This window comes from Platalea leucorodia (genome assembly GCF_965183815.1).
Source record: "Platalea leucorodia genome assembly, chromosome: 10".
In the NCBI taxonomy this organism is placed as follows: Eukaryota; Metazoa; Chordata; class Aves; order Pelecaniformes; family Threskiornithidae; genus Platalea; species Platalea leucorodia.
Window position 1 is genome coordinate 21030510 of NC_138832.1, and position 16229 is coordinate 21046738.

General features: G+C 41.9%; 2 protein-coding genes across 5 annotated transcripts in view; one reads left to right on the forward strand and one right to left on the reverse strand.

Moving 5' to 3' along the window:
* The window catches only part of ACSL4 (acyl-CoA synthetase long chain family member 4), a gene marked incomplete at its 5' end in the record, with an annotated part of 70845 nt that extends 64162 nt beyond the window's left edge, over nt 1-6683 (reverse strand). For all 4 annotated transcript variants that reach the window (XM_082323316.1, XM_082323318.1, XM_082323315.1 and 1 more), the window contains one exon: nt 6256-6683. The remainder of the gene's footprint in view (nt 1-6255) is intronic.
* An 86-nt stretch (nt 6684-6769) lies between these two features.
* Nucleotides 6770-16229, forward strand: part of TMEM164 (transmembrane protein 164) — a 46823-nt gene continuing 37363 nt past the window's right edge. Inside the window, exons 1-2 of the mRNA XM_082323054.1 lie at nt 6770-7009; nt 7362-7955. Coding sequence (XP_082179180.1) covers nt 7491-7955 — 465 coding nt within the window. The 5' untranslated portion in view covers nt 6770-7009; nt 7362-7490. The remainder of the gene's footprint in view (nt 7010-7361; nt 7956-16229) is intronic.

A 16229-nucleotide genomic window follows, 5' to 3' on the forward strand; every position in this document is an offset into this window, starting at 1 on the left:
TATTTTGTACAGAAATAAGCCTTCTGGTTTACAAGTCTAAGCAGTAGAAATGCTGTTCCTTTCTGTGCACACGACTTGCGTATATTCATGCCCATAGTCTGCAAGTGCTGCCCAGGGGCTATTCCGAGTCTCATTCTGACTGCTCAAAGCATACTTCAGACTGCAATCCTGGGCCCAGTACTGTTCTTCAGACAAGAAATCACAGACTAACAAGGAGTCTCAACCCAGCTTCCATTTTAAACTTAGGAGAGTGATAAATTCGTTGCTAACTCTGACTCCATTTGCACGTAATGTTCACATTCTTTTATTTTAAAAAGTGTAAATAAACATCCGTACTTTCACTGGCCAGCTAATCTCAACTCTGCAAAACTTGTCCCCATTCCTGCTTTTCCCTTCAGTCCAGGTGCCCTCTTTCCTTCCCGTCTTAGGCAGGCAGTTCTCATTTCCTCCCTAGTTCCTATGTCTGTATCAGCAGGAATTCACAAGGCTCACTTCTCCCTATCTAGACCAAGAACATAAAACTACAATAATGCTAATTTGCAAGTGGAAGGAACAAAGCAAACCGTTGTCTCCAACGCGTGGTCAACCTTGCAAGACTGTATCACTCATGGCTGACCAAGAAATGTCTAATAAAGGTGGGAGAAGAAAGGAGGAAATGGAAGAGAGGATAAAATGGAAGAGTTACAGATATAATGAGGTGGGAAGGTTTTTTGGTTCAGTCCTGACTGCCACGACTATGTGAAATTAGACGACACAATTGCTTTATGCTTCAGGTTTCTTCCAAGAAATGGGAATAAAACCCCTTTTCCCTATGCTTCGAAGAGATGCACCAGCTCCAAAACAACAGACCAGTGTCAGAGGACAGCACGGGGATGGGCTCAGAGATCTGACAACTGCACCCAGCTCCAACCATTATTAAGATGACAGTCCCTCTCAGTTTTGGGGTTTTTTTTAACTTTACATTAGTACCCACGATATAGTGGATTTTTTTCCTAAAGCTGTGGTCATCTGTTTTTGCATAATACATTATGAGTTACAAATAAAGGATTAATCATTCATCCTGACACTTCAAACCATCTAGTTTTCCATCAGCTAGAAGACTCTAATAAACTCCTAATCATTAGAATTTGTTTTATTACTTTGTACAGAAAAAAATGCATGATAAAGTACAGTTTCACTGTTAAAATAACTCTGCTGATGTCTTCAGCTATACCTGTGAATGTTGTTATTCGCCAGAAACATTTCAAGACTTAAAATATTATTTTACTTTGTGGTTCATTTTGTTTGTGGGTTTTTTCTTTTCTTTTTTTTTTTTTTTTTTTTAAAAACAACTCCTATACAACAAAACACTCAGTAAATCTACAGGTGTAACTACATACTGATGTATAGAATCACATTTCTAAAGTACAGCAATATGCTTGATGTTGAGGAAAGGTCTCAATTTACATACTTAAATTCAAAGGATTTGAGGACAGGCTTAAGCTAAGCACGTGCTTAAATGCCTTTTTGAATAAGAATTAAGGTCTTTTAGTCCCTCTGCTTTGAAGTTCAACTTCTGATGCTTATTGATGACATCTACCACATACAAGACTTCAGGCCTTACCTTTACTTCCAGGCTTACCTAAGATGGAATTTGCAAGTGATACATTAGGGAGAGGCAAGATGCAGAGTTTTGTTTTACAGAGGGAGCAACGTTACACAAGCTGACTTTGAATTTCATACATTGCCAGGGAGCAGCGAGAGTGGGGCTGCTCCAGCAAGGCAGGCAATCCAGAGGCCATGGGCCACCACGCACGGGTAGGGCCAGCGATCTTGCTGACAAGGGTGCAATCCCACAGCACCACGCCAGGTGAGCAGAACAGGGCTGGTGACAGTGACAGGTTCTCTTGAAAGTCCAGTCATCATTAGAGAAACGAAGGGTGACAAGTTGGGTCCAACGCCAGTCCGGGAAGCCCAGTCAACAAGTCGGGAACAGCAAAGGACAGAGCTGAGGACAGAGGTCTGCCTACTGCACAGCTTGGGTGAGGACTGGGGTCCGGGCCAGAGCCAGCACGGTGCTCCCAGGCAGATGATCTGTGAGTAGGAGCCCCACACAAGGCTGCTCTGGGTGGTTAAGGACTACTGGTACACTCAGGGCCCTGGCATTTCTTTAGGGATTAACATTAGATTTCACCATTTTTATATTTCAAGAAGCCACAAACAGAAAAATAAATCTCATGTTAGATACAAGAACAAGCCTCAGGCTCTTGTGCATACATTTTAGTTAACAGGAATTTATTGCTTTTAGAGAACCATTTCTATTGACATAGGAGATATATATGTTTACAATGGATCTTAGTAAGAGCCTAAAACACTTAGTGAAAGGATGAGAAGAAATGGTTAACAAACAGAAAAATGGCTCAGTGTTCAGTCAATAATACTAAATTCTTATTCACAGATTTCAGAGTGCTTTTCAACGAAGCTGAAGAAACTGAAACAGAGAGAATGAAGGAACTGTGCCAAAGCCACCCAGCAGATCAAGACCAGAGAACCAGATCTTTTGGATTTATAGTGGATCACAATCTAAACATGAATTAACGATATTGTGCTGTTGCAAAGAAATATCAATCATACAAGGATGTCCAGTTTTATAGCAACTGTGTTCTTTCTTTCTAATGAGTGGAAAATCACCGAAAAACAAGAAATCAGCAGGTCGCCTCATCCATCACCATGACCCAAAGTAGGATCAAATATATCAGCAAAGTGCTCCAGGTTACAACTACCTCTGGAATTATAATTGTAATGTTAATCAGCTTCCTCATACAGTCAACCACATAGCCCCAGAAAAGATTATGCTGGCATAAGACAGTGTTGTGGCTTAACCCGGCAGGCAGCTAAACATCTCAAAAAAAAAAAAAAAAAGGCTGGAGAATGTGCTGGTTTTGGCTGGGATAGAGTTAATTTTCTTCACAGTAGCTGGTATGGGGCTATGGTTTGGATTTGGGCTGGAAACAGGGTTGATAACACAGGGGTGTTTCAGCTGTTGCTGAGCAGTGCTGACACAGAGTCAAGGCCTTTTCTGCCTCTCACCCCACCCCACCAGCGAGGAGGCTGGGGGTGCACAAGGAGCTGGGAGGGGACACGGCTGGGACAGCTGACCCCAGTGACCCCAGGGATATCCCACACCGTATGGCGTCATGCTCAGCACGTAAAGCTGGGGGAAGAAGAAGGAAGGGGGGGACGTTCGGAGTGATGGCGTTTGTGTTCCCAAGTAACCGTTACGTGTGATGGAGCCCTGCTTTCCTGGAGATGGCTGAAACCTGCCTGTTGGTGGGACGGAGTGAATGAATTCCTTGTTTTGCTTTGCTTGTGTGCGTGGCTTTTGCTTTACTTACTAAACTGTCTTTATCTCAACCCACGAGTGTTCTCACTTTTACTCTTCTGATTCTCTCTCCCATCCCACCAGGGCAGGGGGAGTGAGCGAGTGCCTGCATGGGGCTCAGTTGCCAGCTGGCGTTAAACCACAACGGACAGTGTGAGAGAAAATGAGTAGCAAGGGAAAGAGGAAAGGCAGCAATGATTTATACCAGGTGGCTTATACCAGTATGATGTGCTGGATGCAAGTCGATCTTACTGAATATCTTCTTTATTTTTTTAAAAAAGCATGTTTCCGAATGGTCAAGACTATTTTAAAATTTAATTCTGTCCCCCTCAGTTTTGCATCACCTGCAAAGTTAGTAAGTATCTTCTCTGTTCCATTATTTACATCGTTAATAACAAAAAGACCCAGACTGAAGACAGGCTCTAGGAACCCAGCAATATATTCTTTCCCTTTGACAGTGAACTACTGCTTGCTATCCAGTCAGTTTTGTATAAACCTTGTAAGACATTTATCCAGACCGTATTTCTCTAACTTTTTAATGAAAATGTCAAAAACCTAATCAAACTGACGACAGGCTCTAGCCTATCCACAAGGCCTGTTCCTTACTGGAGAAGAAAATCAAGTTACTTGGCATGATTTATTTTTAACGGATCCATGTTGACTGCTGTCATTCCCTGGTTATCATCTAGGTGCTAGTAACAGTTTGTGAGGTTATTTGTTCCAGGATTTTTCTGGGGATTTAATTAAGTTAATTACACTGACCGAGCTGTATTTCTCTGGCTCTGTCCCCGCTTTGATAACAGCAATTTATAGTTGCCTCTTCTGTATTTTCAGCACCTCATTCACCTTCTTCAGTCAGTTCCTTAACTGTCTTTCGATCAAGTTCAGTAGACTCAAACAATTTGAAAACATCCGGTTTATCTGAGTGCTCCTAATCTGTGCTTTACCTACTCCGGGCTGAGATAATTTTGTTCTCGGCATCACCAGTGCTAACTATCTGCTTGCAGGTGATCTTTTTTGGAAGTCTGATACAAAAAAGGCACCAATCACTTTATCTTTCTTTATAACTTGTTGACAGATTTTATCCTCTGTTGAGTAGGGGATTAATCTTTTTCTCTGTCTTCCTCTTAGTATGAATATACCTACAAAGCAGTTTTTATTTGATAGCTCGATAGTTCAATTGTTTTGCAGCATACCTTTTTTAGTCTGTCTTTCTTATTCTTAGTAATCTGACCTGCCTTCCTTTATATTTTCTTCATGTGCTTAAGGTCAATAGAGACCTCATGATGTGGTCAAGCTAGCCTTACTAGTATTTCTATTCTACTCATAATTGGGATAAATGCACCCTTAGAATTATTTTTCTAAAGCATCGTTCCTTCTCTTAACTCCTTTCCTTAGACTTCCTTCCTATGAGGTGTTAACTATTAATTGCTTAAGTTTTTAGCTTTCATCACATCTATTTTTATTTAGCTGTTCTCTTTCCTTCCTCTTCTATGGACAACAAACTGTGTTTTGCAACTGCTCTTTTTTGTGGGCAAAATCCTGCCCACTTTCACATTCTCAGCCAAATATTCTTCACTGGCATTCTGTAAAAAAAAAAAAAAAAACCAAACCACCCAACCAAGCCCTCATATTCTCGTGGCTAGTCCATATTCTAAAGAAATCACTACGTCTGAGATACCAATACCTGACAACACATTGCCGTTCTAATTACAGGTCTCTTCCACTTCACCAAAAAAAAGCTCCTTGGAAAGGAGAAGTCCAAGAAACAGATCACAGACACTGCAAAATGTGAGAGACTAAAAGAAATGCAGAGGCAAGGTATAAAGCTGCCTGGGATTGCTTTTAGCAGCAGTAGGTATGCAACTGAGGGAGTGGAAAGGGACGGATCTGTTCCGGGTTTTTCATTGCAGCAGACAACCCAACTGGTAGACCCCTTGAGAGAAAATACTCTGTGCTTTGTGAGCAATATTCCTGTATTTTAGAAATAGGGGAAGAAAAGAGCTGCCAAAATACTGGTGTTAGTGCTGAGCTGCTTGTTTTGAGTCTTCAAGCTGCGAAGCAGGTTAACGCAGCAGGTTTGTGTTGCAGGTGTGTGCATGTCCAGTGAGTGGGGGAGACGTTTGCAGGAGGTTTGTGCCTATTAAGGTTGTTCATCTGGTTTCTGCACATTCACTTTCTGCAGCAGGTTTGTGCATAATTAGATCAACAACAGGTGTTTTAATGAATCAGCAATGACTGGGAAAACACCATTTTGTAGAATTCTTATCTTGGATAAGCCTGGTGGGTCCCCCTTCTTTCCCAAAAAAGGAGCAATTTCTTTCACAGCAGAACAGCATGCACATATTGCCTCCAGCTTTACAGACCAGGTGTTGCTGCCTCTTGGTCTCTATGGAAATCACTTTGACTCAGCCAGTAGAGAGATCTGCCTGGTCTTTTCAAACTTATTTGTGGAATTAAGCTTTTCTTTTCAGTTAAGCAGGCTCAACAGTTTGGCTGGCAACAGTGCAGTCGCAGTGCTGTCCTGGGGAGAAGGGCAGCTCTGTAACGGTCAGGAAGGGGAGGGCGATGTGCTATGGGCAGGGTATGTGAAATAAAATCTGCAGTACGAGACAGCTCTCAGGGTATGTTCGTTCACGGTTCTACCTGCCTTGACAACATCCCTTTAACCCACCACTCCACCTAGATCTCCACCGACCATTGCCTTTCCAATAGAAACAGTTAGGTATTTGCAGTACAACTGCTACAAAGCCACAAACCAGATGCCTCCAGGAACCAAACCTGGCCTCCACTGCACAAGGCTCAGTTTTGCACCCATGGGACTAAATTGCACGCACACGGACGGGGTCTGCACCCTACGTATCGCACACGGGCGCAGCTGACCGCACACTTACCCCAGGTTCAGACCGTGGCCCAGCCGAAGCCGCTCTCAAGTTTGGCCTTTTATGGTGCGCGGTGAAGACGCAGGACACCGCAATTTCTTGGCTGACTAACACCTGCTGCCATGGCTCTTGAGCAACTCGTTTATCGGGTTAACGCCGCTTGTGGAGCCGGGTGGGCCAACGGCACCGCGATAACGGGCGCACACCCCAGGCAGGCCAGCAGGGCGATTGCTGGCCCTTTATTTCCCCTCTGCCGGTGGCCCGAAGGCGAGCGGCTGCGGGAGGCTGGCTGTGAGGACGAAGGGGAGCAGCCGGGCGAAAGCTGAGGCAACAGGCAGGAGGACGCCGAGGACGGGGAGAGCAACGGAGAGGTGACCGCAGCCCGCCGAGGAAGAAGCCGCCGCGGAGGCGCGGGGAGGCGGTGGGGAACGAAGGCAGCCGCGGGAGGCGGGAGCAGCCGGGGCGGAGGGAGGAGCGGGCGGCCGGGCGCAGCCCATCCGGAGGACTCGTCCATTTTTCGGTGCGCGTCGGGCACGTCGGTGGGGTGATGCTACGGCGCTGGGAAGGGGCCGGGAGAGCCGCGGGGAGCGGCCCGCCCGCCCGGGCTCGTACTCTCCGCCGTTCCCGCGCCGCCGCTGAGGGAAGCGCTGCTTCCTCCTTCCCCTCCCTCGCCAAGGCCGGCCCCATGGCTGGGGGCGCCGGGCCTGCCTCCTCCCGGCCACGCCGCGCTCCCTAACGGGGCAGACGCCCGCCCCCGCCGACGGAGGTATCGGGGCCATCGCTGCGCGGCGGGAAAGGGCGGGCGGGCGAGAGCGGCGGCCGTTGGGGCGGGCGGGCTGCGGCGGGGCCCTGAGGGGCGGCGGGAGGGCGGGCAGCGCAGGCCGCGGGTAGGGCGGCAGCGGCCCGGCTGAGGGGGGCGAGGCGGCGGCGGAGGGGGGCGGGTGGCGGTGCTGACCTGCGGAGAGGGGCAGCCCCGTAGCGGTCAGGGCCGGGGGAGCGGCGAGTGCGGACGGGGGTGGACGGGTAGCGCCCGGCGGGGAAGAGGAGGGGTCCTGAGGCGAGGGGCTTTCGCCGCTGCTCACGGGCTCCATTCATCTGTGGCTCCTCCCTTCTTGCAGGCTGCTGTTTCTTGCGGTCTCGCCCTGGCATCGGAAGGAAGAGCCAAGAATCAGCCTTGCCCCGAGCTGAGCTGCTTCTCCTGAAGCTTGGGAAGGAAGGGGACTACAGAGGGGCCGTCCCTGCATTTCATGTTTCGTCAGCCTGACAGCATTTTGTCTTGGATTCCGTCTTGCTCCTACCTGTTCCTGGACAGTGACGGGGAGGAAAAGAGTCACCATCTCACTATGTCTCGTTACAGCCTCCATAATCTCCTGGACTGGATGTATGGGGGGGTGGACCCCAGCTTTGCTGGCAATGGAGGGCCAGAATGCGCGGCCTTTCTCTCTGTGCAGCAGCGCTTTCTGGAGAGCGTGGTCTTCCTCAGCGTGGGCATCGTGGAGATCCTTCTGTCCCTGTGGAAGCTCAGGCAGCTGCATTTCTGGGAGTTGGAGGGTCATCTGCTGCAGCAGCCCCAGGCTAAGCAGGAGAGCTTGGGCAAGAATGTGCTGCTGGTGGTGCTCTGTCTCATCTTTGGGCTGGAGGTGGGCTTCAAGTTTGCCACCAGGACCGTCATTTACCTCCTCAATCCCTGTCATGTGGTCACTATGATGCAGGTAAGGCTTGAGTACAGCCACCAGGAAGTTTGCTTTGGTTTTACACTTGCAAAGCAGTATTTTTCCCATAGTCGGGTTGTAGACCAAAAGTCCATAGCAAAAGTACAAATGCCAAGAATTGGTATAAACATTTTAAAACTGACTTAGTTTTTAATCAGCTGAATTGAAATCTATGAAAAAACAAGTCAAATGGAAAGGTGAAATTATGACTAATGCCCAAATCTCTGGTTGAAAATCCAAAAATTTAAGGCTGTCTCACTGCTTGCTTTCACCCAGTCCTTGTTTCAAGAATAGAAAATGCTGTTTCCACTGACAGCAGTGGTAAAATCTGCACCAAATTTAATGAAAACAAGATTATTGCTGAAGCGGTTACATAATTTACATGCAACTTTTTCAAGGAAGTGACTTTTAGGAGTGTGAATGTATATTGTGAAGGTGTTGAGGAAACAAATTACTGTTTATTTTGTGCAAACAGTGTTGGCTTACCTTTCTAATTTTAGAAGCTGAATAGCAAGGAAACAAGTGTTACCCGTGTCTCATACATGGGGTGATACAAGCCGATCTGGCTTAATACCTATGGGTAAATGATGCGCTTTAGTGACTTGTGGCTTGGTTGTTGATGCATGATAATGCACAATTTGTGGAGCTTCCAAAGTAAGGGAAACATTCATAAACAGTTATTGAACTGCGATATCTAAAGCTTAGAAGCTGTATTTGTCAGTAGTCCTGTGCGTGTACTTAACTGTCAGTTTCACTGAGCTTGGTAAGGAGTGTGGGAGATGTAAAAAATTATTATTATTTTGTTTAATTTTGCTAATATTGTACCCTCAACACTGGACAACTTACAAAATCTAAGCTCAAGAGTTAATAGAAGAATGTCAAAAAGGCTTTCATAAAAGCTGCCATGATAACAACATCTGTCTAAGATCAGTAACAGATGAAAATCAGACCAATGCCATTCTTAGTCACCCTTTGCAGAATGCTAACTGATCTGGGCTGTATCAGATCAAGCCAGTTGCTAGTTTCACTCCTGGAGAGCATTTCCTAACGGGAATGGAAACATCTTTTCTGGTTGTACCAGAGGTTTGAGGGAGATGGGTATTATTTCAAGAGGGGGAAAAACAAGCTCTTACAGCAATATTCAAGACCTTTACAGCAATTAACTTAGAGTTCCAGAACTTAATTAGTAGACTGTGTAAATTCCTAAGCAGTGATGCAATGTTAGCTCAGTATTTTACACCATAGGATACTTGCTTCCCATGAAGTGGTAACAATTGTTGTGCAATCAGTTAGTCAGTATTGGTGATGAAAGGGAAAGTAGAAGGTATGCAGAGCCATAGAAATAATGAAAATAAAATAATACAGCCACATTCTATTTCTTGGCAATACTCAATGTTTACTGGAAAATTTTCCTATTAATTCTCTGGGAAGAAGGTAAAGATATGTTACCATTATGATTTGAAAGTTTAGTTGTCTTGATATGGTATTATAATATGACGTTATGGTAAGTATTCAGCAAAAGTTAATGCTTGTACATAAATGGGGGAGCTAGTATTGTTTACCTCATTCATTAATGCTCTCCCCCAAGAAGACAGAGACTTAACCTCTGTAGTCAGGCATGGGCAGCTCTTAATCTCCTTGTGACCAATTGTGAAGCTTTTTTTATAATCCTATGTTAATTACTCATTAGAAATGGTGTTCCAGCATTTGTGAAATTGAGAAGATGGGTATGTCAGCAAAATTCAAAAGTCATGCCTCTGCATCCTCTAACAGATGTATTAGAAATAGGCCTGGGCTTAATGTAGAAAATGAAAATATCTGCAAAACCAACAGCTTTCAGCAGAGAAAACAGGTTAGATACGAAGATAGTCGATGACCTCCATCAGCAGAAAAGCAATACGTGATACTTGGAATCTTGCAGGCATTGTTTTTCTGGCCTGAATTTGCTGAGGGCAACAGGTTGGCAAGATGAAATATATGAAAATATAACTTCTGTTCTTACAGTAGTTTGTACATAATCCTGCTGCTGCACCTAAACATTAGGATGAACAAAGTAGGAGGTGAAGAGATGAAACATGCTACAAGAATCAAGATCACTTCAAAGGGAAGCCAACAGTAGCTGTTGGTAAAGGTCCCTTCTTTCACTAAATTCCTGTTTTCCTTTTCTTCAGCTGAGACTCTTTCATCTCAGAGCAGCAAAGGCTCTGGGCTCTGAGCCAAAAATATTTGGAACTGGAAATTATCCTTCAGATTTTCTCTGCATAAAAGCAAAAGTCCTGCTTTTAAAAGACCTACAACTGAAATGAAATCATAAAATAAAATGGGAATTACATCTGCGGTGCATTTGAGCAGACAAAACTGCGTAATGTTGTGGATACTAAGTTCTACAAGTGAGTCTGTTTTGATCAGGTTTCTAATTTCTGCCAACCTGTCCTCAAATCAAATCTTTTTCATAACTGGGAAGAACTAGTTTCTGTGTGTCATCGCAAGGATGAATTGTCGATCAAATGAACATACGTAACTGCCTAAACAGTTCTCATGGTTAATCAGAGTCAGAGAATTTGTTGCCGTCCTGCCACCCAGTTGAACTATGTGGGAACAGTACTACTCATTTCCAGCCCTGATCTTGGTTTTGGCTTCTTGCATAGCTTTTGGAGGAAGAAGGGCAATACTGTTTCTTCACCAGTGACGTAAGTGCAGCATCGTTGAGAGATAAATACTTCAATTTTTTAAAATTTATATATATATTTTAAACTGAAGGTGAATGGAAACTTCTGTGGTTTCTTTGACAGCTATCCGATAGGGATGGGGGTATGTTTGTGCAGTACAATATTTAGTTAATGTGTGGTGCAGCGCGGCGGGAAGTCTATGAAGGAATTCATACCACATTCTTTCTTTACATAAAGAGTGGTCTTATTGAAAATTATTTGAATACCTCTATAAAAAAAAAGCGCTCTCTTCTTAGGACTGAGGATATGACTGGACCAATGATACTGCTGTAAATCTGGCATAAAAGGGGATCCTAAAAGGGAAACACGAAGTCCCCTAGGGTGTTGCAAACCTATTCTCCTTTGCATAGCAGGAAAAAATTCAGCATATATTTAGGGGACCACGAGTTCTATTTTCAAGACATTAATCCATTTGAGTATTTTAGGACCCATAATTATGGTATTGAAATTGAAGATGTGAAGAAAACCTTTTAAGTTTCTGTTTCAGCAGTGTAAGAGGGAGGATTCAGCCAATAGCCAATTACAGCACTATTGATTTCTTTCAAAGTTTTGTGAAGGAGGCTTTTAGCAGCATTCGGAGCGTGGTTGTTGAGAAGTGTATACATAAGTGTTGTGTCCCTGTGTATGAGCGTCAAAATACTTACAGCATTGCTTTAGTGAGGTGAAAGGAAATTTCATGCCTTGCAATGTCAAAACCAATTCTATGAAAACCAATCTGTTTATCTGTTCTATATTCTTTAAAGTATACATTTTTAAACTTTTCAGTCAAAACACTTGTGTTCACGTAGCAGTTCTTCATTTCAGGTTCAGTGAAGGAGCAGATAGAATTTCCATCAAAAACTGTGTTCTTCAAGATTTGTTCTTGTACCCCCGGTTTGTAACTGCTGACACACATATTTTGCAAGCTGTTATTCACAGTCAGTGTAACTTAATGAAAATGCATAAACACAGGTTCTGTAAGATATCAAGCTGGAGTTAACAGGCAACTAAGATTAAATGTTGACAAATATAAACCAGGACCCAGAGATAAAACTAGTCTGTGTTGCAAAAGAGAAATTTGGAAAACAAAATGTAAGGAAACACTATTATGCGAAGCCATCTAAATCAGAGTTTGTGGGTAACAGTGGTAGGGTGAAGTGATCTGAAAAGGTCCTGTCCAACCTTAATGATTATGTGATTCTTTTTTTTTTTTTTTCTTTTTTAAATTTGGCTTCTAGGATAGTTTTAATTTGGTTTCTTGGAGCTTTGCTAAGACTATTCAGTTCTGAACGCTGAAGGTTACAACTGACCAGTTTGTAGAAATTTAAAGTGTGTGTGTAAGTTTCTTGAAACCTTGTTTAGGGAAGTGGCAGAAACATGATGGTAATTAATCCTAAAATGATAGGTACAGCTAGTCCTTCTCTTAAACTGTTGTAAATTGTCAGCTTCCTTGATTTTAATATGCTAATGCCTTCTTCCAGAATGGTGACTTAATACCAATCTGTAAAATGAGTTTTGGGGTTTTATTTTTTGTTTTGTTTTGGGAAGAGGTTTGCTGTAGGAAAATGTTCTTCCTACAGAATCATTTCTTCGGTACATCCTCAGCTGGTAAGTTGTCATAATTCTCTTCCAATTGTGCACCAAATAATTGCACTTAAGACAGTTAAGGACTGACATTTGTCTGGAATAAAGAAAATGTTTTTATAGGAGACACCTGCGTTGCTGAATGATTACTTCAAACAGTGATCTTTTTAGGCAAAGAGAAGTAAACCGAAGGGGAAGTGATAGGTGGAAAAAAGGCAAGGGAAAGAAGTATAGGGGAGTCCAGTTTCATTTGGTGATCTCGATCTGAAGTTTGCATAACTAAAACCAGTGCTAAGTGCATCTGCAGTTCAGTAAATACTAAATCCTGTGTTCATTATTTCCAGTTTAGCTTCTTTAGAGACCTGGATCCTTTCTGTCCTCTGCAAAAGAGGCTACTGTGTTTTTGGAAACAATGGGCTGTTTTCAGAACTTACATAATAAACATAGCCTGACTGAATTCTGCATCATTTGGGAATACATCCCAACATATAACTAATTAATTATCTCCCTCTCTCTCCTGTCCTCCCTTCTCCTTTTTTTTTTTTTTTTTTAAAAACCTTAGAAAAAATCTGATTATGTGGTCAAATGTGATTTTTTTCAAGTGTGAATCTGGATTTAATTTGCATACACTGCTTCTCAATGCTTTGTAATATTTGGAAGAATCCAGTTAAATTGTGTATGGTTTTCTATATTCTGTCTCTTCAAAACTTTGAATTAAAATTAAAGGGACATTAATATCCTGTTATTTGGGAGTGAGTATGAAGAACATTTGATTGCAGAAATTCAGTAAATTTTTATAGAAGTGACACTGAATAATGGTATTGGGTTACATGAGCAACAGCCTGCAAGTAAAAGTTTAATGAGTTATTCAGTTTTTAAAGGGTAGCGGTATTCTAAATCGAAGACGTTTTTCAATAGTTTTGTTTGCTGCTTAATCTATTAAGATTGTTGGGCAAGATGTAGAGCAGCGAAGGCAAAATTTCCTAAGAATATATATACATTTTTCAAAATGTAAGTCTCTAAATGTAAGCTTCTAAATTTACCTTTTTATATGTGTGCATGTTTCCCTTGTATACATAATTTTTGTGTATACCCTCTACGTTCCAAAACCTGGTACTGCTACCTGCAGAACTTGTAATTTTTAAAGCACCTCAGAAGACAGGACTCGGTTTCAGGAGTTATGATAAATCTGAAATTTAGTAGAAGATAGGTATGTCACAGATTGTAAAAAAATATTTGAGAAAAGCAAGGCTATGTATTTGGAATATAGTATGATTTATTCCCAAATCAGTACATTTAGGAGGTGCGTGAGACTGTTATAGCAAGGTTAACAATCCTTTCAGTGCTCTGAAATGCTATCTGGTAGACATAAAATTCATCACTTAAACTTAAGTGGAAGATGTGCGTAATCACAGCTCACAAACATGTCGGATTATGAAGTATGCAGCTTGATTTTTAGATCTGCATAATACACAAACCTTTCTTTTTACAACTGCAAATTAACTTGTGATACTTCCTCTTACAGCTGATTGCTAGGGAGGAAATTCATCATAGTATGTGGTGAAAAAGGGCAGATGAAGAACGATTAGAGCACTGAAAGCACCGGTATTTCTTGGTGGCAAGCCTTATTTTTTGCAGAAGAGTGCATTTTACTGCTAGAAAGATGACAGCAACTCAAGGAGCATAGATACGAAGTGACAGGTCATGAGACAGGTCGTCAGTTCCTTTATCTTGCGTCTGGGATGCCCCAGAACTATTAGTTTGGCTTTCAAACAAACCATGGCTTGCTTGGATAGTTTCATCTGTCCTTGGTTCCAATAACTGTCAATTTATTCTTAATTGTTAGAATTTATTTTTAAGCAATGATTTTGTTGTGTTTAAAAAACACTGTCAACTGAAGTTTAGAGGCTTTAACTGTAACTAATGTAAGAATTATTTATTGAGCTGAGGAAAAGCTTTTCTATGATAATTTTAATACTGTATATGGTTTGTTTTACCACTGTGCTTATTTTTAGTAAATCCTTGTATATAGTAGAGAAATTGAGAAATATTAATATGAGACAAGGCAAGGATTCTTATTCAGAAATAAGAGTAATTTTTAATTTAGTATAAAAAGAATAGCAAATTCATCTTAAGGCTGTGAATCAGAGTTTTCTTTGAAGAGATTACAGTTCAACCACTTTAATTTAGACAAGATTTGGCCAGTACGTGCTTTATCTTGGGCTGAAAATGTGCATGCCAAGGTGATAGGGATCATGGTAATATGCCATGCTACCCATGAACGGTCTAGTTGAGGAATTGGAGTTTAAAGCTCTAGGTTAAGTTAAGCCGATGTTTTGAAGTTGCTAGAATTTGGAATACCTGCTGTGCTTGAGGATAGAAGGCACACTTTGGTAATCCTCTCCTTTATTCTGTATGTTCTTAGGAGAAAAAATATCAAAAGTGGGGAATTGACAAGAAGTAATCCTACTCTCTGAAAAGGAGTAGGAATTGCGTGATTGGAAATCCTAGATGAAAAAGGTTAACTTTCTCTTGCCCCAAGTATTTACACTGAGGATTATTATCTACAGGCCATTAGATGAATAATGGGGTAAGCAGATCTTGGATTGTTTTGATGAGGTCATCATAGATTTAAAGCAAATATCGATTAAAGTGTAACATGTGGCTTGAACAACACGTTATGGAGAGACAGGCCTTTTTTTTTCGTTTCTTTTTTCCTCTTCCATTTTGTTCCTTCCCCCCCCCCCTTTTTTTTTTTTTGAGAATGGAGCTATTAATAAATGTTTCACTGTACTATCCAGTGTTGTAATGTATCACTGTTGGCTGTAATATATTTTTAGGAAGGATTTTTTTAACCTGTTTAGCAGTTTCACACACCATTGTATATAGGTTGATTGCTAGCAGCTTAAACTGGTGTTTCAGGAATAGCTGCCTGAGGCCTTTAGGCACTTCAGTGGAGTGGTGGACTAAATCAAACAGCAGCAGTAACCATATTGGACACCTGATAAATTCCAGGGATTGGGATGACTTTCACCTAATGATTTCCACTCTAAAAAACCCTTCTTTGTTGTCTGCCTTGCACTGCTGTGAATGTTTACACTCCTGGTCACAGCTGATGAGTTTTACTGCAGTGGTTGTACATCAACCGCATTCACTGTAGCAATTGGAACGGTGTTGATGTTGACCGAGAACAAGTTCTGTACCATGAATTTGAAACCTGCGAAGGGTGTAATGGGACTCATGTTTCTCGTGACACTTCCTCAGGGCTTTAGATAGATGTGGTAAGGATTTACATTTATTCAGATTGCCAAGGAGATAGTGTGAAGTGAATTTAATAGTAGTTAGTGAAATGCCAACTTAAATTATCAGGAATATGATGTTATACGCCTTAGCTTTTTATGGATTATGTTACTGTTTCTGTTTCTTTGGCAAAAATTATCCGTAATAATAAAGCTATTAGATATTTATTATCCTGCTGTTTTTAAAGATTACGAATTTCTGTTGTAAAATACTACAAATTGAGGAATTGTGAACTGTGACAAGAAAAAGGTATTGGTGACTTCAGGCAGAGTAGAGCAGGACTTTTCTACGATGGTTTTGCTTCCGTAGAAAACTGATATGAAATGTCATTCTTGGGGGAAAAAGTAAGAAAAGTGAATGTATATGAATGTGCACATGAGAATTGTGTTGTGAACTCATGCAAGCTTCCACACGGTCACTGACAGATGTAAACGCAAGTTAATCTAAATTCAGTACAAATGAAATTTTCTTAAGAAATTGGACATTTGAATATTTATTTTTTTTAATTCAGCCTTTTTTGTTCTTTTACGCTCAGATAAGTTTTTGATTGTCAGGTTTTGCGAAAGCATTAAGCTAGGATTGGGGAAGGAAGTAACCCACTATTAGCGAAGGGCTGGTGCACATAGCGATTAGAGAAAAAGGAAGAAAAATAACCGCAGTGACACTTTTTCTCTGAAATCCT